Source organism: Arvicola amphibius, chromosome 11 (genome assembly GCF_903992535.2).
Source record: "Arvicola amphibius chromosome 11, mArvAmp1.2, whole genome shotgun sequence".
NCBI lineage: Eukaryota > Metazoa > Chordata > Mammalia > Rodentia > Cricetidae > Arvicola > Arvicola amphibius.
In genome coordinates, this window is record NC_052057.2 from 54,764,364 (window position 1) to 54,790,024 (window position 25,661).

A 25,661-nucleotide genomic window follows, 5' to 3' on the forward strand; every position below is an offset into this window, starting at 1 on the left:
AGCCCTCTAGAGTCAAGTCTCTTAACAACCCTAAGATGGCTCCCTTAATTAGGATATATGCTTCCCTGCTCCCATATCCACCCTTCCTATATCCCAAGCATCCCATTCCCCTGAGCTATCCCCATCTTCCCCTTCAAGCTTTTCTCTCCCCATCTCCCCTTGCCCCCATCCCACCCCACCCCCAAGTTCCCAATTTTTGCCCGGCAATGTTGTCTACTTCCAATATCCAGGAGGATAACTATATGTTTATCTTTGGATTCACCTTCTTATAATCTCAAGGATCACGAATTATAGGCTCGATGTCCTTTATTTATAGCTAGAAACCGATTATGAGTGAGTACATACCATATTCATCTTTTGGGGTCTGGGTTACCTCACTCAGAATGGTGTTTTCTATTTCCGTCCATTTGCATTCAAAATTAAAGATGTCATTGTTTTTAATCGCTGAGTGGTATTCTAATATGTATATATTCCACAGTTTCCTCATCCATTCTTCCACTGAAGAGCATCTAGGTTGTTTCCAGGTTCAGCCTATTACAAATAATGCTGCTATGAACATAGTTGAACAAATGCTTTTGTAGTATGATTGGGCATCTCTTGGGTAGATTCCCAAGAGTGGAATTGCTGGGTCCTGAGGTAGGTTGATCCCGGATTTCCAGAGAAACTGCCACACTGCTTTCCAAAGTGGTTGCACAAGTGTGCATTCCCACCAGCAGTGGATGAGAGTACCCCTTACCCCCCACAACCTCTCCAGCAAAGGTTATCATTGGTGTTTTGGATTTTAGCCAGTCTGACAGGTGTAAGATGATATCTCAAAGTTGTTTTGATTTGCATTTCCCTGATAGCTAAGGAGGTTGAGCATGACCTTAAGTGTCTTTTGGCCATTCGAACTTCTTCTGTTGCGAATTCTCTGTTCAGTTCAGAGACCCAGTTTTTAATTGGGTTAATTAGCATTTTGAAGTCTAGTCTCTTGTGTTCCTTATATATTTTAGAAATCATACCTTTGTCAATTGCAGGGTTGGTGAAGATCGATCTTTTCCCTTTTGCCTTTGTATCTTAGTGACAGTGTCCTTTGCTTTACAGAAGCTGCTCAGCTTCAGGAGGTCCCATTTATTCAATGTTGCCCTTAATGTCTGTGCTGCTGGGGTTATATGTAGGAAACGGTCTTCTGTGCCCATATGCTGTAGAGTGCTTCCCACTTTCTCCTCTATCAGGCTAAGTGTGTTCAGATTAATATTGAGGTCTTTAATCCATGTGGACTTGTGTTTTATGTATGGTGATAGATATGCATCTACTTTCATTCTTCTACAGGTTGATATCCAGTTATGCCAGCACCATTTGTTGAAGATGCTCTCTTTCTTCCACTGTGTATTTTTAGCTCCTTTATCAAAAATCAGGTGTTCATAGGTTTGTGGGTTAAGATCCGGGTCTTCTATTCGATTTCTTTGGTCGACATCTCTGTTTTTATGCCAATACCAAGCTGTTTTCAATACTGTAGCTCTGTAATAGAGTTTGAAGTCAGGGATGGTAATGCCTCCAGAAGGTCCTTTATTGTATAAGATTGTTTTGGCTATCCTGGGTTTCTTGTTTTTCCATATAAAGTTGATTATTGTCCTCTCAATCTCTGTGAAGAATTTTGTTGGGACCTTGATGGGGATTGCATTGAATCTATAGATTGCTTTTGGTAGAATGGCCATTTTTACTATGTTGATCCTCCCAATCCAAGAGCAAGGGAGATCCTTCCATTTTCTGGTATCCTCTTCAATTTCTTTCTTCAAAGACTTAAAGTTCTTGTCAAATAAATCCTTCATTTCCTTGGTTAGAGTTACCCCAAGATATTTTATGCTATTTGTGGCTATCGTGAAAGGTGATACTTCTCTGATTTCCCTCTCTGCTTCCTTATCCTTTGTGTATAGGAGGGCAACTGATTTTTTGGAGTTGATTTTGTATCCTGCCACGTTACTGAAGGAGTTTATCAGCTGTAGGAGTTCTTTGGTGGAGTTTTTGGGGTCGCTTATGTACACTATCATATCATCTGCAAATAATGAAAGTTTCACTTCTTCCTTTCCAAATCGAATCCCCTTGATCCCCTTATGTTGTCTTATTGCTATTGCTAGAACTTCAAGCACTATATTGAAGAGATAAGGAGAGAGTGGACAGCCTTGATGTGTTCCTGAATTTAGTGGGATGGCCTTGAGTTTCTCTCCATTTAATTTGATGTTACCTGTCAGCTTGTTGTAAATAGCGTTTTTTTTTATATTTAGGAATGACCCTTGTATCCCTAATCTCTCCAAGACCTTTATCATAAAGGGGTGTTGAATTTTGTCAAATGCTTTTTCAGCATCTAATGAGATGATCATATGGTTTTTTCCTTCAGTTTATTTATATGGTGGATTACATTGATTGATTTTCATATGTTGAACCAGCCCTGCATCTCTGGCATGAAGCTTACTTGATCGTAGTGGATAATTTTTCTAATATGTTCTTGGATTCGGTTTGCCAGTATTTTATTGAGAATTTTTGCATTAATGTTCATGAGTGAGATTGGCCTGTAAATCTTTTTCTTGGTTGAGTCTTTGTGTGGTTTAGGTATCAGGGTAACTGTAGCTTCATAGAAGGAATTTGGCAGTGTCTCTTCTGTTTCTATATTATGAAATACCTTAAGGAGTATAGGAATTAGGTCTTCTTGGAAGTTCTGGTAGAATTCTGCATTGAAACCATCTGGTCCTGGGCTCTTTTTGGTAGGGAGGTTTTTGATAATAGTCTCTAATTATTCGCGGCTAACAGGTTTATTTAGATTGTTCACCTGATCTTGGTTCAACTTTGGTATATGGTATTTATCTAAAAAAGTGTCCATTTCTTTTACATTTTCCAATTTTGTGGCATACAGACTTTTGTAGTAAGATCTAATGATTCTCTGAATTTTCTTTGTGTCTATGGTTATGTCCCCCTTTTCATTTCTGATCTTATTAATTTGCATGTTCTCTCTCTGCCGTTTGATTAGTTTGGCTAGGGGTTTGTCAATCTTGTTGATTTTTCTCCAAGAACCAGCTTTTTCTTTCATTGATTCTTTGGATTGTTTTCTATGTTTCTATTTTGTTGATTTCTGCCCTCAGTTTGATTATTTCTATTCCTCCTAGGTGAGTCTGCTTCTTTTTTTCTAGAGCTTTTATGTGTGCTGTTAAGTCTGCAATGAGTGCTTTCTTTGTTTTCTTTAAGTGGGCACTTAGTGCTATGAACTTTCCTCTTAGCACTGGTTTCATAGTGTCCCATAAGTTTGAGTATGTTGTGTCTTTGTTTTCATTAAATACAAGAAAGACTTTAATTTCTTTCTTTATTTCTTCCTTGACCCAGGTGTGGTTCAGTAGTTGACTGTTCAGTTTCCATTAGTTTGTAGGCTTTCTGGTGGTAGAATTATTGTTAAATTCTAACTTTATTCCATGGTGATCCGATAAGACAGGTGTTTGCTAAAATTTTTTTGTAACTGTGGAAGTTTTCTTTGTTACCGAGTATATGGTCAATTTTCGAAAAGGTTCCTTGAGCCGCAGAGAAGAAGGTATATTCTTTCCTATTTGGGTGGAATGTTCTATAGATGTCTGTTAAGTCCATTTGGTTCATTACCTGCATTAAGTCTTTTAATTTCCGTTAGTTTTCTGTCTGATTGACCTGTCCATTGGTGAGAAAGGAGTGTTGAAGTCTCCTACTATTAATGTGTGTGGTTTGATTGCTGCCTTGTGTTCTAGTAATGTTTCTTTTACGTAAGTGGGTGCTTTTATGTTAGGGGCATAGATATTTAGGATTGAGACTTCATTCTGATGGATTTTTCCTGTTATGAGTATAAAATGTCCCTTTCCATCTCTTCTGATTGATATTATTTTGAAGTCAACTTTGTTAGCAATTAGTATGGCCAAACCTGCTTGTTTCTTAGGTCCATTTGCTTGATAAGCCTTTCCCCAACCCTTTACTCTGAGTTGGTATCTGTCTTTGTGGTTGAGGTGTGTTTCTTATAAACAGCAGAATGTTGGATCTTGTTTTCATATCCAATCTCTTAGCCTGTATCTTTTTATAGGTGATTGAGTCCATTGATATTCATTGATATTAATGACCAGTGGTTGTTAACTTCAGTAAATTTTTTTTTGTAGTAGAGTTTGTGTGTTTCCCTTCTTCGAGTTGTGCTGGTGAAGGGTCACTAGATGTCTGAGTTATTGGTCTATGATTTTCCTTCCATTACTTTCTGCAAGTCTGGATTTGTGGCTACGTATTGTTTAAATTTGTTTTTGTCCTGGAATATCTTGTTTTCTTTATCAATGGTGAATTTAAGCTTTGCTGGGTATAGTAGTCTGGGCTTGCATCCATGTTCCCTTAGTGTCTGTACCACCTCTATCCAAGACCTTCTGGCTTTCATGGTTTCCAGTGAGAAGTCAGGTGTAATTCTGGTAGGTTTCCCTTTATATGTTACTTGACCTTTTTCTTTTGCAACTCTTAATATCTGTTCTTTATTCTGTATGTTTTGTGTTTTGATTATTATATGGCATGGGGATGCTTTCTTTTGATCCAGTCTATTTGGTGTTCTGTAGGCTTCTTGTACCTTCATAGGAATATCTTTCTTTAGGTTGGGGAAGTTTTCTTCTATAATTTTGTTGAATATGTTTTCTGGGCCTTTGAATTGCAATTCTTCTCCTTCTTCTACCCCAATTATTCTTAGATTTGGTCTTTTCATGGTGTCCCTGATTTGCTGGATGTTTTATATTAAGAATTTGTTGGATTTGTTTTGTTCTTTAATCTGTGAATTTATTTACTCTATAGTATCTTCAGAGTCCGAGATTCTTTCTTCCATCTCTTGTATTCGGTTGGAAATACTTGTCTCTGAAGTTTCTGTTCGTTTACTCAGAGTTTCCATTTCCAGTCTTCCCTCAGGTTGTGTTTTCTTCATTACTTCCATTTCATTTTTCAGGTCTCGTACTGTTTCCCTTACCTGTTTGATTGCTTTTTCTTGTTTTTCTTGAGTATCTTTGAGAGATTTATATATTTCGTCTAACTTTTTGTTTGTCATCTCCATTTCTTTATGGCAGTTTTTTACCTCCTGTTTAAAGTCCTCTATTATTTTCATAAAGTACTGTTTAGGGTCGATTTCTTCTATTTCTTCTGAAGTAGGTTGTTCAATTCTTGTTTCGGGATGTCTGGATTGTGGTGATGTCATGTTGCCTTTCATGTTGTTTGAGGAGTTCTTGCATTGGCGCCTGCCCATCTCTTCCTTCAAATGGAGCCAGGAGGGACTTAGTGTTAGACCAATCTTTGCTGTGAATGAATCTGGTTGGATCTCCTCAGCGCTGGAGCATGAGCTATTCCTTGCAGCACAATCTGAAGGAGCCTGCACTCCCTTGCAGGAATCCTCAGACCTGCCTCGAGGTCAGCCTCTCACCCCTTTGGGTGGATGGCCTTAGTACAGGAGCAGGACACTTGAATACACTAGGGAAGGCTTGAGAGAGACAGGGACATGAATACTAAAGATACCCCTGAACCAGGAGCTGGGGGAGGGGGCTGTGCTCTCTTCCAGGGCAGGTCGCCCCAGGGTTGCACACACTCACCCATCCAGATGGAACTCAACTGCACTTGATCTCCTCTTTTATCTTCTTTGTTTTGTACATTTCGTGTTTTAATTTGATGTTCCATGGGGAATTTCTTCTCTGGTCCTTTTCGGTGTTCTGGGTGCTTCTTATATCTGTATTGTTGTGTCTTTCCTTAGTTTGGGGAGTTTTCTGTTACTTTATTAAAAATCTATTCCATGCCATTAATATGTGATCCTTTTTCTCTCATCTGTACCTGTGCTTCATAGATTTGCTCTTTTCACAATGTCCCCAATTTTCCTTTTCCTGGAATTTTTGTTTTTAAAGATGGGAAATATACTGATTAAACTTTTCTAAATTTTTTCCCTAGTGATGCTTCTTTCTCAATTATCCATAGATCAGGTAATCTCAGCCATTAATTAAAAAAAAATGACCATCAGTACTCCTAAAGGCTTTCTTTGGCTCCCATTTAGGAGATTGGAGGTTTAGAATCACCTGACAGCATTTCCAAATTATGGCTCTTTCTCCACCACCAGTGGGTTGGTATGTTTGTCTGTTGTCCTCAGTTACTATAGGGCATATTTCTATAATAATTATAAAATAATTAAATATAAAATAAAAAAAATAAAATAATATAAAATCTGAAAGTTGTTGATAGGTTAGAGAGCTATTATTTGAGAGAACACTGACTAGTAAATACCTTGCTCTCTTTCCAGGTTGTCCTGGCTCCTACCCTTTCTATACTACCTCCCCATGTACTTGTCTGTAAAAATAAAGAATCAGAGAAATCTACCAAATCAGAGTTGAGGCAGGGAGATCTTGGTAGGAGAAAGGAATAAATAGTATATGTGTTAAGGAGGGGAGGTGGAGTCGATTTCCAGTACTGGAAAAAAAATTGAAGATGTCCAAGAAACCAATCTCAACAGTATTTTACAGAGTAACATAGACATGCTGCAGACCAAACTAATAAAGGTAGTTAATTATGGAGATTCATATGTATTACAGTGACAGTTAATGCTAACAAGGATAGTTACACCTACACACCCACCCACATGTACACTCATTTTATATGCTTCCCATTGAAATTTTGGAAAAGACAGGGAAATGTTAAAAGAAAATAAAACAAAACAGGGCTTTGTCCCACCTCCTCATTTGCTAAGCCAATCTCTGCTTCAAACTGCAGTACTCTGCCAAATATCTTCCTATATTTTTGTACACTATGTGGATTTTACAGCATTGGTCATGCTTTGTGTAAAATTTTGCCTCAAGACATTTTGACTCAGTTTTGTCCTCCTTAACTGACCTTTGGAAATATAATTTTGGCAATTCTGTGATTTTCCATAAAGTATGTGCCATATTTTATTAATCTCATTCCTTCTTGTTGGACACGTAGCCACCCACGGGCTTTCAGTGTTACAAGTACCCATGAAAAGCATTATGGAACATAAATCCCTGACCACATGTTGGTCATATCCTCGGGATAGAGTCCTAATTAAAGATGATTGCTTTGTACTACACAGATTTTTTTTAAACTAGAGCTAAATTTAAGATTATTTAGCACTTCAGTACAAGTATTTCAGGGCTAATTCCTGCTCTCTAAAATTGCATTTTCTTTTTTTTTGTCAAAGTGGGATGTTATCACTTTGAAAAATGCTGTATGTTGTGTTTTAATTTGGGATGTTTCATTCCATAATATTTCACTTTTCTGTTCGTAGTCTCTCATTTGTGGCCCTTCATTTGACGTAAGTTCCATTATTCCATTTCTGGATCTGCTCTCAGAAGATACTGTTGCTGGCCTCAGTGCTCATGTTCTTTGCCATACAAGATTACAAGAGTATGAACAGTGCATAGACACATTGCTAGAGAGATGCCCGGAGGCAGTCATTGCATATGCTAATCAGGAACTGAAAGAAGAACATTGGGTATGCATTTCAGATTGTGTTCCTAGTCTTGATCCATGATGATAAGATTGGGTGCTTTTGTTGACTTATCTACAAAATGAGAACTGTTTATGTTAGTATAGTTTTACAGGACTGTATGTCCAAAGAACTTGCAGTGCTTTTAGGTGCTCTTAAAATGCATGGGGATGATCCATCTCATCTTTAAAGAGCCCTTATTTCCAGATGAGATCAGTGAGTACTTAAAGTGCAGGGCGACATGTGTGTGGTGGGGAATACACCTTCCCAGTATTTGGTCTTTGATTTAGCAATTAATAGAGTTTTAGCTTTAGCACTTTTTTCATTTCTTCTTGCCAATGATAAAAGGACATATCTATGTTTTTCCTTGAAAATAAATGTGTGCATGTGTACTTTAAGTCAAAGGCTTTCCCTTTTGTTTGAGTTTCATCAGAAGCCTAGCTGCTGATAAAGCTCTTGTTGCAACAGAGGTGATGCCATGACCAAAGGAGGCCAAAGGATACATTTTCCTGTGTGCTCTCTCTTGCATGGCCTTCTTTATCTCATTAGAAATCTGAGGATTAGATGCAACATACTAAAATGTATTCATTCCCCCTAAAAATAGATTCTGGTGGTGGAAAAAAACTGCTGCCTGATCTTTGTCAGAAAGTAAAGTGTGGTGGAGAGAAACACCAACTTTATCTATCATCTTTAAAAGGTAAAATTTAAAATTCTCTTTTTTTGATGATTATGAATTTTACTCTCAGTTTTAAGTAGGACAAGTTCTTGTTTGTCTCCATGATATTAAGTGGGGTACAAAGGTCACAGAAGTCATCTGAAGTGTTTTCAGCTTTCATGTTGCCCCTCACACTTGATTCTCACTCATCATCTATAGCCACAGAGCTGATGTTCTTAGAAGTTAACATTTCTGGACTTTTAGTTTATTATTTTCTTGGAAATTCCAATATTTAAAATATTACAGAAGTTTAGAAGTTTTGCTTTTCAATTTGCTTCATGTAGGAAATTAAGTTTAGTAAACAAAATTGTAAGTATTGAAAAACTTATTGTTCTTCAATGAATTACACCTTAAACATTTAAATTCCAGTTTTCTGTAGCTTTGGAATAGTTGGGTTTTTATAATTCATAAACTGCTAGAACAAACACTGACTATTCTGTGTGATTTACTATTTTTAGACTGCAGTATTGCAAGAGCTGGCATAGAGTTTTATTTGTTTTTTGTGGTACAGCCTCCTTATCAGCATTGAGCTCCTGTAGGCAAGGATCTGTGGCTCTTTGTTGATGGGGTTTCATTTCTTTTTGGTCTTCCTGTTGGGAGCTATAGACCACTGAGAAGAACTTAGGAGTAGAGCCTTTGGAATTGGAACTGAGTTCCAGGTCTGTTTTTAAATATTGTTAGGTTAACGAGACGTTCTTAACTGACTCTAGAGGACAATATTGAGTAGACTTATAAAAAGACCAGGTTGAAGATGGTGGACAGGGACTTACACAACACATTTAGGAAAAATTTTTCTACTGTGATATTATTTTTTGAACTTTTCATTTTGCTTTGGAAAATTATCTGTGTTGAGAAGGCTTCCTCCCCATACCATTAAGAATGCTAGTCAGCATCTTTGTCTTCTACTTGTATCACCACCACCCCAGTTATGACAAATACAAGTATCTCCAGATGCTGCCAGGTGTCACCTGAGGACAGAATTATCCTAGTTGAGAACCAGTGCAGTAATTCAGAGCTATTGAAATGACAGTGAATAGGTAGATTATTTAAGGAACATTTTGTTAATGATTTTGAAATAATGAACTATTATTTTTTAATTTATTTTTGTTTACATATTTTTAGGTGTATGTGTGTTTGGTCTGTGTGTATGTATAGACATCGTGTATATATGCCTGCTGCCCTCAGAGACCAATAAAAGTGCGTCAACTACTATGAAACTGTAGTAACAGACAACTGTGAGCTGCCATGTGGATACTGAAAACCAAACCCAGGTCCCCTACAAGATCAGCCAGTGCTTTTAACCATTGAGTCATTTCTCCAGCCCACTACTTTTATTTTTAAAAAGATCTAATATTGTAACATATTGTAAACATAAGGTTTTAAAAGTCATTCAAAATTTTGACAGTGAAATTAACTTTTAATGTTTGGTGAACATATTTTAGATATGCTGGGGTATTTTAAGTATGTAGATTTACTTTTATTTTGGTTTTTCAAGACAGGGTTTCTCTGTAGCTTTGAAGCCTGTCCTAGAACTAGCCTCCCGAATGTTGGGATTAAAGGCAGACATAACCACTGCCTGGCTTGATTTACTTCTTTTTGGATCATTCTTAGATGATCTCATAGCTGAATAGTAGAATAAAGTAAGTAATATTTTTGTGTGTGCTTAGGTGTATGCGTGGTATGCACATGTGTGCAGGTGTTTAAACACATATGCATATGTAGGCATCTGCAAAGATTTCATGTTGACATCAAGTATTTTCCTTGATTACTCTCCACCTTTCAAATTGAGACAGGGTCTCTCTTTGCATCTGAAGCTTTTTGTGCTTGCTACTTTGACTAGCTTGCTCTGGGAATTCCCTGTCTCCTGATTCCCACACACTGAAATTACAGATGGACTACCTAGCACATCTGGATTTTTATGAGTGTTGGTTGTTGTGTTCTCATCCACGTACTTTTCCCTCTGAGCCACATTCACAGCCTACAATTTTATATTTCATTTATTTGTTTATTTATTGTGTGTGCTCATGTATGTGCATACATGTTTTATATGCTATGATATACATGTGGTGGTCAAAAGACAACTTTGGAGTTGGTTCTCTTTTTCTACATTTTTGTAGTTCTGAGGATTGAACTCAAGAACTAATGGGCCAAGCAGTGATTTAATTCATACAGTTTCTGTGTGATTATTTTGGGGCTGAACATCTGGGAACCAACAAGCAGCCTCCCACTAAATGGTCACATACCGAGACATCTCACAACAGCCTTCTGCCCCTATTTTAATATTTTCTTATCTTCATTTTCTCCAGCTGAACCACACACCATAACTGTTAGTATATTCTCTTTGGATTAAATAAATAAAAACATTAAGGGATTCAGGAAGGAAACCAAATGAGAGGTTAGGAGGAGCTTTTATAATACTTGTACAGATTTAAGGTGTTGGTTTCATTCTTAGAGTTATAATTTATATTAAGGCCTCACTGGTGTGAGAAGAGAATTGAACAGTGGTGATATTTTTACTGACTTTGTAACTGCTCCGTACTTACCCCAAGTAAAAGTTCTTGTATCTAGGCTACTACTTATAATCTCTATGTTTAGGTAAATAAATATGTTTGATAGGAAATTAATAGTAATTTATGTGTTTCATATGAATTCTGTAAGCTAGTTAGTGGTTGCTGTTTATTAGGATCATCTCGTATGTTAGAGAAGTATCCTATTATCATTCTCAAAGAACACTGGAAACTAGCAGATGGTACCCAGGTATGTTGTAGATGAAGACACTTGGAAGACTCAGTAACTTTTTGTAAGATTTATTTTTATTATTTTAAATAATATGTAGTTTTATCTGCATATGGGTTGTGCACACAAGTGCAAGTGACCTCAGAAGGTGTGTGTGTGTATGTGTGTGTATGTGTGTCTACATGTGGGTGGGTGTATGCACATGAGTGCAAGTGACCTCAGAAGGGGTGTGTGTGTGTATGTGTGTGTATGTGTGTCTACATGTGGGTGTGGGTGTGTGCACATGAGTACAAGCGACCTCAGAAGGGGTGTGTGTGTGTGTGTGCGTGTGTATGGGTGTGTGTACATTAGTGCAGGTAACCTAAGAAGGGTATGTGTGTCTCCATGTGAGTGTGTGCACTTGAGTACAGGAGGCCTCAGAGACCTGAGGTGACAAATCTAGAACTGGGGTAACAGTATGTTGTGAAACTTGACATGGGTCCTGGCAACCTAAACTAAGGTACTCTGGAAGAACAGCAAATGCTCTTAGCCATTGAGTCATATTTCTAGCCCCAAGCCCCATATTTAAAGTCACGCAGCATGTACATTGAAGAGTATCCCTCTGTTCTCAGGTGTATCTGATTGAGCAGCTAAAAGTCCTTCCCATGTGTCACTGTTGCATCGTTCTTTAACTTCTCAGTTACAGGACTGGCCATCCCATTGTATGAAGGATGATTTAAATTGACAAATGATAGAGGGGGTTGTACAGTAGCCCTGCAAATGGGTAAGGAACATACGGGCGATGATGCTGGAGTATGGGTAAAGAGGAGGAAGAAATATTTTCCCAGAAAATGCTGTTCCTTCTTGTTATTAATTCATTTTTTTAATGTTTGAGTAGATTTATTGTCAATAATGCTCAATTACAAATACAAAAAAAATGATTCCTTTGACCACTACTGATTTGCTGTTATTCATAATTAGACAAAACCCATTAAATGATTATTTAGGGAAGACATACATACCATAATATGTGGTAAAATGTGAATAATTTGTATTCATTTTTAGTTGGCCTTATAAAAACAATTTATATCCATCCACATGTACACACAGCCCCAAACTAGCCTACCTTTCTGTTTTTGCTAACCAGCATTACTTGAGAATTCTGTTCCGAAGACCTGGTTAGTGGTTAAAATTAAGACAAGATTTTATTTTTTTTTCCTCATTGTTTATTTTTTTATATTTAAATATTTCCATCTCCTTCCCTCCTCCTCCCCCCTCCCTCCCCTCCTCCTCCCCCTTCCCTCCCCTCCTTCTCCCCCTTCCCTCCCCTCCCCTCCACCCATACCTCCCCTCCCTCCCTCTCAAGGCCAAGGAGCCATCAGGGTTCCCCACTCTATGCTAAGACCAAGGTCCTCCCAACTCCCCCCAGGTCCAGGAAGGTGATCGACCAAGCTGAGAAGGCTCCCACAGAGCCCGTCCATGCAGAGGAATCAGAGCCCAGAGCCATTTGTCCTTTGCTTCTCAGTCAGCCCCCGCTGTTGGCCACATTCAGAGAGACGGGTTTGGTCGCATGATCCATCAGTCCCATTCCACTGGAGTTGGTGATCTCCCATTAGTTCTGTCCCACCGTCTCCATGAGTGAACGCACCCCTCTCGTTCCTGACTTTCTCCCTCATGTTCTCGCTCCTTCTGCTCCTCATCAGGACCTTGGGAGCTCAGTCCAGTGCTCCAATGTGGGGCTCAGTCACCTTCCCCATCTGTCGCCAGCTGGAGGTTCCCTCACGGTCCTGACTTTTTTTGTAAAATGAGGGAATGTGTGCATTTATGTGTACATGTCAGAGGTCAGTCTTGGTCATTGTGCCTCAAGAGCCATCAGCTTTCTTTTACATGGTTTCTGGGGATTGAATTTAGGTCCTCAAGCTTGTGTGGCAAGCACTACACCAACTGAGCTATCGACTCAGTTCTCTAAAGTTATTGTTTCTATGGTAGGACAGTAGCACCAACTAAGAAGTAATAGAAACATAAAATTGCATAATTATCTTTTTATAAATGTTTGTCCCCCCCCACACACACACACCGTCCACCTACACACGCTCTTATTGGTGCTGAGGAGTGAATCCAGGAAATTGTATACACTACACAAGGGCTCTAAAGCTGAGTATTCCCAACCCTATTAAATTCCTTAATATTGAAAATGTTTACTAGAGTATATTACTATTTAGAAGGTATATGGTAATGACAAAAGATATATGCTTTTTAATTACATGAGAATCTCATTATTGACAGGACCCTACTCGGGAAAATGTTTTATCCTGAATGGTATTCATGCCTTAGAAAACAATATTTATACATTAGCAGCAGTCTCAACTTTAAAGCAGCATGTATGTAATTATATTTCTCATTACAAAATGGTAGAAATTGATTAAAACAATGTAGCAATCTCCCAGTGAATTGGTAACTCATTCCAGGAGCTAACTACAAAACAAAAGGCTTTAGAAGGGAGAAATTAGAAAGTATGAACTCATGATATGTGATTAAAGAGTTTTATTTTATTTATGATTCTAGCATTTTGTTACTTGAAGAAACGCTGTAATATTAAGAGCAAATTTGTAGAAAATGGACTTCTAGTTGTAACTCATATATTCTTCTTTCCCACAAACAGAAGCCTTGTCAGTTATTGCTTGTGGGACTGGATCTGAGGGATTTCTTGAATGTTCTCCCAGAAGATGGTGCTGCAGCATTTTTCCTGCCCCTACCTCCTTTTTTGCAGCCAGAAGAAGTCACTGACTTGAGTTATTCCTTGCAGTGCATAAGCAGCGACTCTACTTTAAGTGCTCAGTCCCAGATAAATGAGCCCAAAGAGTTTTGTGTTAATGTGTATTGCAGCTGCTTTATGGTACTTGCTTACCTTATCATATAATGGTAGCTGTTCACTTAATCTATAATCAGACCCAATGCATTGTCTAGAATGTAAAAAAAAAATCTTCAAGATGTAAGATCTCTTTACATGTATTTCGTTTTATTTTTTATTTTTTTAACTCTCTATCATATGTGGGCCTGGAACTCATTATGACTATTGTGGTGACCTCAATCTATGCAAACCTCCCAATTGTTCCAGTTGTGAAGTGTCATGCAGGTATTTTCAAAGCTGAAGAAAGGGTTCAATTGTGAGAATTACCATGGATTCAGTGCTGGGAGCATGGCAATCCTGTCCACCCCAGAATAACAGGAAGAAAATACATCGCAAGTATGAGTGTGTGCAATTGCCCCTCTTGCTATTCAAACAGTATCCTCATTGTTACGGATTTTCCTACTTGGGCTACTATTTTGTTTTTTTCCCTAAGTATGAAAATGATGTAATGTTTCACTCCAGTGAAAGACTGCATACTTGGCTTTTGAGCTGCTTTTGAAACTCATGGTGTGCTTCTCTCAGAATTAGATGAATGTACTTGTCTGTATATTACTTGTTGAGTTCACATATTTTCTAGCTAGGTCTTCTTTCTAATATATACATACATACACACACACACACACACACACACATATACACCACACACCACACATACACACACACATATACATTCTTATTCTTTCAACCACAGTATATGAGAAAATAAAAACTATCATGATGTTCGTGTCTTTCTTTGTAATAACATACATGTTTGTTCATTCGTTTGTTTGTTTGTTTGTTTGTTTGTTTTGAGACAGCATTTCACTGTATAACAGCCTTGGCTATCCTGGAACTAGTTCTATAGACCCAGTTGGCCTCAAACTAACAGAGATCCACTTGCCTCTGCCTCCTGAGTGCTGGCATTAAAAGTGTTCCCCACTACTGCTTGATTTGTTTGGTTTGTTTTAAAGATGTATTTTTATGTGTATTTTTATGTGTCTATGTATGTGCCACTGTGTGCAATCCAGGTACCCAAGAGGCCAGAAGAGGGCATTGGGTCCTCTAGAACTGGAGCCACTCAGTATGGGAAGGTGCTCTTAGCCATTGCCCCCTTTTAGAACCTTTTGTGGCAGATTATGGTATGGCCCGCTCCTTGCTAGAGCTGTAAGCCCAGTAAGGCTCTGCAAAACTGCTCTCTCATTTCCTTGGAACCTTGACTTAGTCTTCTTACTGGCAGTTTCTTAATTATTATCTGAATTTTATCTTTTTAAATTTAATATTATTGGATTCTATATTTCTCTATTTCCAGATAGCATTTTTGACTTTTTTTTTCAAGATTTCTATAAAAAATGCAGCTTGCTGTCTTTACTTTTCCTTTTTTTTTGTACTCTTAGTCCCACCTCTTTGGTTTGTTAGAGTGATTGATGAGAAGGCAAGAGTTAGAGACAATTCAGTGAACTTTATAGTGATCCTGGGAAGGTAGCAAGGACAGCATCTGGTCATATGTTTTTATTTGTTTGGGGCTATTTTTTTTTTACAAAGTCCTAACAATGCAGGTATAAGTGGACTATGTGAAGCAATTCTGTTATCCAGTGAACTTATACATGCCATGATATATGTTGATCTGTCCATCTTAAGTCATACCAGTTCTCCCACAAAGGAACAGTTGTGTGGCTTCGATTTGTGTTGTTTGCAGCCAATCCAGCATACATGTTTTATTCAGCAGTGACACATACATTGTTATGAATCATTGTTCTGTTCTTTCACTTATCACCAATTCATTTCTTTCAGCCAGACTTAGTCCCTATAGAAGAAAGAAATTTTAAGATGATTACTTATAATACTGTGTTTTATATGGTTAAAAGTACTTTACATATATTCTATTTTTAAAATTGTATTTGCTTTGATTAATTCTTGGTTTTTGTTTGTTTGTTTGTTTGTTTGTTTCTGTTTTTCCAAGGCAGGGTTTTTCTGAAGCTTTGGAGCCTTCCTAAAACTAACTCTTGTAGAACAGGATGAGCTCAAACTCACAGAGCTCTGCCTGCCTCTGCCTCCCAAGTGCTGAGATTAAAGGTATGCACCACCACTGCCCAGTTGCTTTGATTAATTTTTAATTCATTTATTTTCATATGTTTAAAAATCACTTATTCTAGTATTGCTTTAATTAAGGAAATTTTGTTTGCAAAAGATCCTAATTAATCATAAAGACGAAAGATAGTAAATTTATTGTGGAAAATCTTGGCAGATACCACACTCAGCCAAATCTCAAAAGTTAGCAATGAAAAGCATATTAGGACAGACAGCCTTCTGCTAGAAGGGATGAGCGTGTCTAGTGCCACAGTGTGTAGTCTGATGAGGAAACAGTGAACTCACATTTTGTATTACAAAGTGTCACTGGGAGGTTGGACCTGGGTTTGACTCCCAGCACCCAAATGTTGGCTTACAACCATCTATAACACAAGTTCTAGGGGATCTGATCCCCTTTCTGGGATGCTGTGGGCACCAGGTTCAAAGGTATATATGCAGGCAAAGCATCTTTGCACATAGAATTAAATTTAAAACAAAAAGAAGTCAGTGATATCAAAGATAAAAGTGGGAAGTTGTCCCTCAGGATCTTTGTATGAGCTGGGATTTTCTTTTTGTGTAAATAATATGAGGGGATAGCTGTTAAAATCTGAAAAGGGACTCTAGTTATTTATCATTTTTTCTTTTTTATTGATTTTTATTGATCTCTACAGATTTATCCTTTTTTAAACCATTCTTGACATTGATGATGGTATTAAGTTATACAAAAGAATATAATTAGGAAATACAAGTATACACACATACACACGCATACATACATACACACACACACATACACACACACACACACACATACACACACAAACATATAGACATGTTCAAGGGCAGGACGGGGAGATGGGAAGAGAGCAAGAAGGCAGCTGCAACCTTAAGTATGGAAGAAAGGTCTGTGGGAATTCTTTTGTAGCCTTTTTTATTATGTTTTAAATTATATCCAAAGAAAGTTTAAAAAATTCTACTTTATCAAATGAAAGTGTTTAGATATTCATCATTGTATTGTAATAGATGTGCCTATTTAGCTAGAATAGTCCAGCTTTGAGGAACCTAAAATTAAGTCAGCTTTACCACTATAGTCTGTATCCTAAAGATTATCTGACAGAGTAGGCATAGTTCAACAAAAGTGCTTTTTACATGTGTCGGAGAAGGAGAAATATAGACCTGACATAAAAGATAGACACTATTTTTAATTAATTAATTTTTTTCCTTGAAGAGACTATTGTCACCTGATACATGATGTCAGAAGATTTATTTATTTCTATATGCTCTTGTCTGTGTAATGAAAGGCAATAATTTCCTGAGCTGTAGAATTGAGTAGCTTTCCCCAAAGCTCTATCAAACTTATTTAAAGATAATATAGACTGATAAGCGTGGCTCCCTATTTTTCTGTGTTTAGTTCCGACATTTTTCTGTTATTCTTTCATTCAGCCCTATATAATATCATTTCTTTTTGTGAAAGTCAATTTTTTAAAGATTATTTCCCATGTTCTTCTTTCATATTGGTTATTTGCGAAGTCCCTCTGCTGTTTTAAGTGCATTTTCTCCTTCTTAAACAGCAATTACCACTCCCTCTTCCCTCGGGTTTTTTAGACACAGAAGTCTCTCCTGTGTTTTCGTTTGGTTTTTTTTTTTTTGGGGTGTGTGTGTGTGTGTGTGTGTGTTTTCCTGAGACTGAGTGTCTCTGTGAAAGAGTCCTGGCTGTTTTGGAACTCATTCTGTAGACCACGCTGGCCTTGAACTGAGATCTGACTGCCACTGCCTCCCAAGTTCTGGAATTAAAGGTGTGCACCAATACTGCTTGGCCCTTTCTTTTATTTTTAATTTATTTATTTAATGTATGTAAGTGCTTTATCTGCATGTATACCATTTTGCCAGAAGAGGGGATCATATCCCACTATAGGTGGTTGTGAACCAATGTGTGTTTGCTGGAAATTGAACTCAGGACTTCTGGAAAAACAGCTCTTAACCTCTGAGCCATCTCTCCAGCCCCATCTTCAGTGTTTCTATTTGCACGACCAGCCTGTGGCAGCATCCAGTGTTCCAAACATTTACATACACAACTTTTCAATTGCTTCAGTGTTCCTTCTTCTCCATTAATTTTTACATGGTTTATACACAAGTGCGTTCTCTCTCTCTCTCTCTCTCTCTCTCTCTCTCTCTCTCTCTCTCTCTCTTCTCTCTTCTCTCTTCCTTCTTTCTGTCTTCTCCCTTCTTTTGGTTTCCTTCCTCCCTCCTTCCCTCCCTCTTCTTCCTTCCTTTCTTTTTTAATATGGTTATTTTGCCTGCATGACATGTATATCTGTATACCATTTGCATGCATTGTACCCACAGAGATTAGAAGAGGGCATTAGAATCCCTAGAACTGGAGTTAGAGTTTCAGAACTGGAGTTACAGTTTCAGAACTGGAGTTACAGTTTCAGAACTGGAGTTAGAGAGGGTTAAGAGCATGTGGGAGCTGGGAACTGAGCTCTGATCTCCTGGAGGAACAGCCAGTACTGCTAACTGCTGAGCAATCTCACTAGCCCTGCAAGCTTGTTCACTTAGAGCAGTGGTTCTCAACCTTCATAATGATGCAACACTTTAATACAGTTCCTCGTGTTATTGTGACCCCAATCATAAAATTATTTTCATTGCTACTTTATAACTGTAACCTTGTTACTGTTATGAAGCTTAATGTAAATATCTGTGTTTTCCAATGATCTTATATGACCCCTGTGAAAGGGTTGTTTGATCCCTCCTAAGGGGTTCACAACACATAAGTTGAGATCCACCGATGTAGAGACTTTCTCATTCTTTTTCCAAGCCTCATTGACTTTTTATCTTGGTCTCCTATTTGGGGTTAAATCCAACAGTTTATTTGCTTTTATGAGTCTTAGGTGGCTGTACATTACCAGTAACAACTTTTTACTGCCCGAGAACCACAACACACAGACATACACACACTCACACAAACATACCCATGCATGGGCACTCATACAAACATGCACATTCATATAAACATGCAAGCACATTCGTACTGCTTCTATTATTTTATATTCTGTATGTAACTTCCTTCAATTACTTTTCCCTTTCTGTTCCTACAGTTCTCAACCATTGCTAGAATTTTACTTTTTTATCTTTTATTGTTGGTATGTATTCACAAAAAGATTGTATATTTTTCTGTCCTCTGTATATGCAAGTGAGTGTGTGTGTCTAGGTGTATGTATGTACTTATATATGTGAATAAAGAATTTAAATTTTAGCTTTTCCTAGTTCCTCTAGAAACAGTCCTGGCAACACAAAAAGAATTGAAATTATACTGGGCTGGTTCATGCTTCTCTTATGTGGGAGAAAACAATTGTTAATGTTTTCTCTTCAAGAAATTAAGTTCTAAATCTTCATTTATAAGTCACGGTTGCTTTCTTGTTTTAAAACTAAAAAACTAATGTGACTGTTGCTTTATACTAGCTTTTGGTGTGATGACACTACAAAGTGAGTGTCCATTTGTACACTTAGACAGCCAATGCCATTGTAGCAAGTAAGTGATATCCCACTGGCCCAACACTAAAACATTCTATTAGAGATAGAGAAAGAAGGCACCAGGGCTGCCAGTTCACAAGTACTTCATATCAGAAGATGTATTTAGACAAATCAGGAATCTTAATTGCACTCATTACACCTAGAGGTACTACCTGGATATTCACCTTGATTTGGTAAGACAGTGTAGGTAGTTTCCATTCCAGCATGGACATGGTCAGTCACATGGCAGTGGAGTAACCAGGTTCCAGGTGTTTGTGGAAACATTTCTAGGGTTTGGTATGTTCCAGGGAAAAGGTCAAAGACATCAGAACTGTAAATTCCCCTGTGCTTTATTAGAAAAATGACAAACATTAGAGTTAATTTAGCTCCAAATACTAGAAAAACAGAAACCTCTCTTTAAAAAAAAATGAGTCCCTCCATATTTTATGCAGTGAAATCTGTGGTTTTCACCTAAAACTTCAGCACTCAGGGCTTCCAAAGAAGATGTGAAGCAGGTTATTGATTGGTCAGAACTATTATGTCTAACACCATGATTCTGGCTTGCCTCTTTGTCAGAGACTTGAGCTACACAAAGCAGCCAAGCTGTAGTGTCACTTCTGTTTGGATCCATCATAGTCTATCTTGTTTGTGAAACTCTAAGACAAAGAGAGTATAAAAGAAGCAGAAAAGGAGGCTGATAAAGAATTTAAATAGTAGTGGCAGTTCAAGTATTCACAACCTCTGTCGCTGGCATATTTCTGTGGAAATAATATTGAAAACCCATTAATGATATATGTACAGAAAACAATACAGATATAAAATGAACATTCTGCAATGTGCCCTTTTTTAGTAGCCTGCACATTTTCTACATTAGTTTAAAAATGGGGGGAAAAGCATCTTCAAGAGTAACATTGCTTTCACTAGATAAAAGGGTAGTTCTGCGGATGTTCGTTGCTTGACAGCTAAGTGTTAATTCATGTCACACAATTTAAGAGAGAACTTGGAATGAGTAGGGCTGTAGTGAAGGCTGGTTCTGGTCTCTGCTGCTTGCTCCACCCTTATGCGAACACTCCTGCCTGCTCTGTCAGCCGTTCCACTTTAGGGGCCTTAGAATTGTGTGAGTAGAACTATGAAAACAGAAAAAACCTGCAAGTGTAAGGACGGGCCCAAGATGTGAGGAGGCTGTTGTATCAGTGAGACTGCAGTGCTGTTTGAATGTCCTCTTTTCATGGATGAAACTTAATGGCTTAAATTAAAACATATTAAGCAGAGCAAGAATGACTGCTGTGGGTGACTCTTACCTTGTATTGGAAGCTGTGGCCATGAAAGTGTACGGTATGCAAGTCTATTTCATTGCCCATCCCCATCATATACCAGTTGACTTCATCTCCTACGTGCATTGTGAGGCCTTGTAGGTTTCCGAACATTTTTCCATTAATAGCTGAGGAAAATTTGATACATTTCAGAATAGTTTAAACTTATTAATGGCTTCATAGGAATTATTACTAGGTCAATATAACAAATTACTTCACTATAGTTGGGGAAAACAGATCTTTCAAGTTCACCAATATCACTTCTATTTTTCAATTTATCTTATATAAAGAGCATTAATCCTATTTGTAAATATATTTAAAAGGGAATGAGAGTTTGGAGTTGAAAGAGGAATTAGTCAAGATTTTAAACATAACCCTATTCTGGTTTTGAGCAGGATTTTACATTACAATATTTCTAAATAAAACAGTCTTACATGATTTTCTTTGAAAGGGATAGAAAAGGAATGTGACTTAGAATAGTTTCTCATACCGTGCATTTTATTGCTTTCTATGAATTCCTCGTCATCTTTGTTTACTTTCTCAGGATGATTAGAGTATATTTTGATGTTGTCATCTAAGTACCAAGATTCATTCTCATCAAATATTAGAAACAAAAGGAAAAACTCCATTTTCTTTTTAGGGTTGAATACTTTCACGTATGATTTCCGACAAACTATCAGTGGGCCTATTAGTCCACTATAGAGATCCTAAAAAAAAAGCAGAAACTGCAGTTATCTTGGAACTGTTGGACAGGATTTCAGAGAGCTCGGACCTTATTATTCACAATTCCAGCATTTTTGGAGGGACTGATTTTAGTGGGGCACCTAAGTCAAAGGGAAGCCACAACTTTAGTATCTTCATATTTGACATCATTAAGTTGAAATGATGAATAGTAAGTAGGCTATGTGGGTGATGTGGAACTTACAGAGATAAAAAAAATGGTTTAACTAATGAGCTACCTGAATGAACAGTGGTGGTTGTTTATTTCATAAGCTTGTGGGCTTATCTGGATGAGCCAATCACTATACATCTGTGGCTGAATGAAACAAAACCTTTTGCTGTAGGAACTCATATAGGAATAGAAGATATGAGTAGAAGTCAAGAAAATTGTTCATTGTCATGGAGAAACAGAATGCTAATGAATACCCATGTGAAAAGCCACAATTAATTCTTTTTAACATCTGAGGAGGTTAGTGGGGCCAGGTATCAGTGATGGCATATTGTGTCTCTTATCATCTTTGGGCTGTATCATATTAGTGAAATTCAGGCAGTGTCATAAGTAACCCTGGACAGAGAAAAATAGCAAGTCTACATCTTAGTCTGGTAATATTGCTTGATTGAAAGTCTTGGAAAAGTCTGAAGCCTGGGAGGCAGCAGCTGAGACAAAATACAAGCACTGAAGTGTGAAAATGGAGAGGAGTGAGCTGAGCAATTGTAGGAGAAAATTGTTTTGGTAAGATGAGTGGTTCAAAGTTCTGGCTTGAGTGAATGGATAGAGCAGCACTTATGCTATTTTTTTTTGCAACAGGAAATGAAGTGGGGGGTGGAAGACCTCTTTTGGAAGTGTCTCTTTCAGAAGGTGCTAGGTTTTACATCTGAAAATTTCTGGTGGAGGTGCCCAGCATGCACCTGCATTGGCATGTCAGTTACTCAGAAGGATCCTGATCAAGATTATGTTCCACAGAACAGAGTACCGTCTCACTTGAGAGGGTTGTTGGGGGATTTTTGGCTTTGTGATATTTTATTGAACAATGTCTACAGTTCTGATTGTCTATCGGGATTGCTTTTATTACAATAAAAAGTTCTAAAGCCATTCATCTTAGTTTTTATATTTAGTAAATTTTCATATCAAAAAATTAAATACTCTGGTTTGTAATTTTTATTAAGTGTTATTAATAATCAGCAGGAATGGGATAGTTATAACTTTATGTTTAAAAGCAAACAAACTAAAAATGTAAACTGGAATAGGTTACAGAGCAACTTATTTTCCAATTATTTTGACATAGATTGGAGTACAGGAAAACTCTAACTTTATCTTCTTTCAATTGTCTCTCTATCTGAAGAATCCTCATGAAACAAGTGATTAAAGTTTACCTTAACTCGATCCACGGTTGAGTAGTAAGCCCATGGGATGCAAGCTGCATCCTCTGTTCCAGCACCTGATCTCTCTGGGATTTTCCATATATAAGTGCGAATTTCACCTAAATTAACCAAGAGTTACATATCTGATTATATTCAACTTATATCTGACAAACATGTTTCATATGCATATATATTTTATATACACATACAATATATATGCATTTATTAAACCTTGATAACTAGTGATCCAGAAGGTAAAAATGTCAAGATGTTAAAAAATAATAGTACTCAAAATTCTTCCAGGAATTTAGTTTCTTAATCTTACAGTGAGTGTATGTGTATGTGTATGTGTGTGTGTACCACAACACACATGAAAGTTGGGATAGTTTGTAACAGTTCTCTCTTTCAACCATGTGGGTTCTGGTGATGGAACTTGAGTTATCAGACTAAGCACCTTTACCCACTGAACCACCTTGATGGCCCTGGAGTTTAATTCTAAGATACAGTAAGGGTTTTTTTGTTTGTTTGTTTTTTGGTTTTGGCTTTGGTTTTTTAACACAGGACTTCTCTGTGTAACAGTCCTAACTGTCCTGGAACTTGCTTTGTAGATCAGACTGACCTCGAACACATAGAGATCTGCCAGCTTCTGCCTCCCAAGTGCTGGGATTAATGGCATGCACCACCACCACCCAGCTGCACTAGGGTATTTTTATGTCATCATATATTTACTATGAATTAAGCAGCTCTCATTTCCCTTGCCATAACAAAACCAGAGTGATTGTCATTCTAACGTCATAGTTTGAAGAAACTGATCCATCTTTTCTTACTTTGAAGGTTTTATTAATATCTTTTTTTCACAGCTATCTTGTGGCTGGTAACTCCCTGGCTCAGCACCTTGCTCAAGGTGTTTTTGTACTGATACTGCCCTGTGGAACAAGCTTCACCTTTTCCTTTCCTGCTTCCGTCTCACTATCATCCTCAGGGAAGTAATGATTCCTCGTGGAGCCGTGAGACCAATTGATGTCGACCAATTATGTCTGCTTCTGTTGTTATCTGATTCTGTCACTCTGTGTGCTTCTTGCCATTTCTAAGAGACCGAAGCATACTCCCACTTGATGTCCTAGAATGTTACCCCACAATTACCTGAGCTGCACCTTCCTTATCGTTTAAGTCTTCACCAATGCCCAGCCCCACTGACTGTCCTACCTAAAATAACACCAGCTACTCTTATCTAATGAATCTTTTCATAGCCTTCTTTATGACTCAATATTATCTGTTTTTATCTCTTAGAAGGTCAAGAGAGAAGTTTTTGCTCTATTTTTCCTTAAATTTATAAAAGAAATTCTACAGAATACTCTTTTTTTTGTTTGACATGTTTGGGAACTGATAAATTTGTAAAACAAATCCTTTTCCTGTAAAATAATTTTAATTTCTATTTAAGTATACATAGTCTATCTCAATTTTTATCTTAATTAAACATCTGTTGATCTCTTGGGACATGCCAGGTACTGAAGCAAATACCCAAGCTTTAAATTCCAAATCACAGACATGGTTTGAGATACTGGTGCATGAACATTCTACCCCAAAGTGAAGCAGATGCCACTTCAATTCTAGTTGAGTGGAGGGAACATCTCTCTAATTCACTCTTCTGTGTTTGTAAATGTCTACTACTTCCATGTTTGTTTTTACAACCCCTCTGCAAATTGTTTTGGTTCAAACTAGCTTGTACAGAATCACTCACACAGGGCGCTCTTCCCTATATCCTCTTTTTCCACCTTTGTAATCCCTTACAACATTCGTTTTTAGTTGGCACTTGTGAAGTAGCTATAAAATCTGTATGATGCATCCCTCTGCTCTCAGTACCTGGCAATGTTGGAACAACTGTAGAACTCTCTGTTTTCACCCCATGGGCATGTATTGAGTACGGCCTGGTTGCCATGTTTTTAAAGACAATTTTTACTTTATCTCCAACATCTGCATGAATTTGGGGACCTGAATGGAGTGAAAGGAAAACTAGTTTATTGTTTTGGAATTTCTGTGTTAATGATAAAAGCAAAATCAGGTAACTTTTTACTGTGAAGGATGGAGTCTTCTTTTCCTCCCAGGGAGCTGTTACAATCCATGATTTATTTCTGGTCCAGAGGATGTACATAAAAACACTAGATGGAGCTTCCCTAAATATGGAGACCTTAGTGTATCTCTTAATCAGAGTTCCAGGAGACACTGCAACCTGAAAACTCTCTAAGGGTCAGAGATTTAACAGGGAAAGCTGGTGGCAGGCCAGGAGATGCTGCACACAGCTTCCTGTCAAGGTTTAGTGTAGACTTCCAGGCTCTTAGCAAAGGGTTGTGCTGGGAAGGATGAAGCCTGCAGTCCAGCTTCTGCTCTGCAGTCAGCTGCAGCTGTTTTCTGCCACATGCATTTGTTATCCCCAACAATACCCTTAGCTCTAGAGCAGTGGTTCTCAACCTGTGGGTATGGACCCCTTTAAGGGTTGAATGACACTTTCACTATCAGGAAACACAGATGCATTATCATTCATAACTGTAGCAAAACAGCAATGAAGTAGGAACAAAATAACTTTATGGTTGGGGGTCACCATAACATGAGGAACTGTAGGAAAGGTTCCCAGCTTTAGGTAGGTTGAGGACCACTCCTCTAAAGTATCTCACTAGGGAAATTCTGATCCTGTGAAAGTACTGAAAAGCCTCATGGGATGCAGGTTACACTCTGTCTTACTGTGAATCCTGAAAACCTGAAGGCAGCTTTCCTGATTTTCTGTAAGGAAAAACATTCTTTCAACCCCCATATATATTTATTTTTCCTTGTGATTAATTACATCTTAATTTTTCAAATAAATAGTTGAGCTTCTTTATTAAGGGT

At 37.7% G+C, this 25,661-nt stretch overlaps 2 protein-coding genes across 5 annotated transcripts in view; one reads left to right on the forward strand and one right to left on the reverse strand.

Moving 5' to 3' along the window:
- Hps3 (HPS3 biogenesis of lysosomal organelles complex 2 subunit 1) overlaps positions 1 to 14,599 on the forward strand; it is an 89,521-nt gene extending 74,922 nt beyond the window's left edge. The window contains 5 exon segments of the mRNA XM_038346931.1: positions 7,283 to 7,505; positions 8,088 to 8,180; positions 13,576 to 13,595; positions 13,597 to 13,662; positions 13,664 to 14,599. Coding sequence (XP_038202859.1) covers positions 7,283 to 7,505; positions 8,088 to 8,180; positions 13,576 to 13,595; positions 13,597 to 13,662; positions 13,664 to 13,705 — 444 coding nt within the window. The 3' untranslated portion in view covers positions 13,706 to 14,599.
- Positions 14,600 to 15,297: 698 nt separating this feature from the next.
- LOC119825915 (ceruloplasmin) overlaps positions 15,298 to 25,661 on the reverse strand; it is a 48,288-nt gene continuing 37,924 nt past the window's right edge. For 2 of the 4 annotated variants that reach the window (XM_038346930.1, XM_038346927.1), the window contains 6 exons: positions 24,642 to 24,770; positions 22,791 to 22,897; positions 21,187 to 21,403; positions 20,685 to 20,824; positions 19,557 to 19,731; positions 15,298 to 15,607 (listed from right to left, as the gene is read on the reverse strand). In XM_038346930.1, the coding sequence (XP_038202858.1) occupies positions 15,591 to 15,607; positions 19,557 to 19,731; positions 20,685 to 20,824; positions 21,187 to 21,403; positions 22,791 to 22,897; positions 24,642 to 24,770 (785 nt within the window). In that variant the 3' untranslated portion in view covers positions 15,298 to 15,590. Of the gene's footprint in view, positions 15,608 to 19,556; positions 19,732 to 19,777; positions 20,142 to 20,684; positions 20,825 to 21,186; positions 21,404 to 22,790; positions 22,898 to 24,641; positions 24,771 to 25,661 lie in introns of those variants that run through there. The other 2 variants (XM_038346928.1, XM_038346929.1) reach the window with 2 other exon arrangements.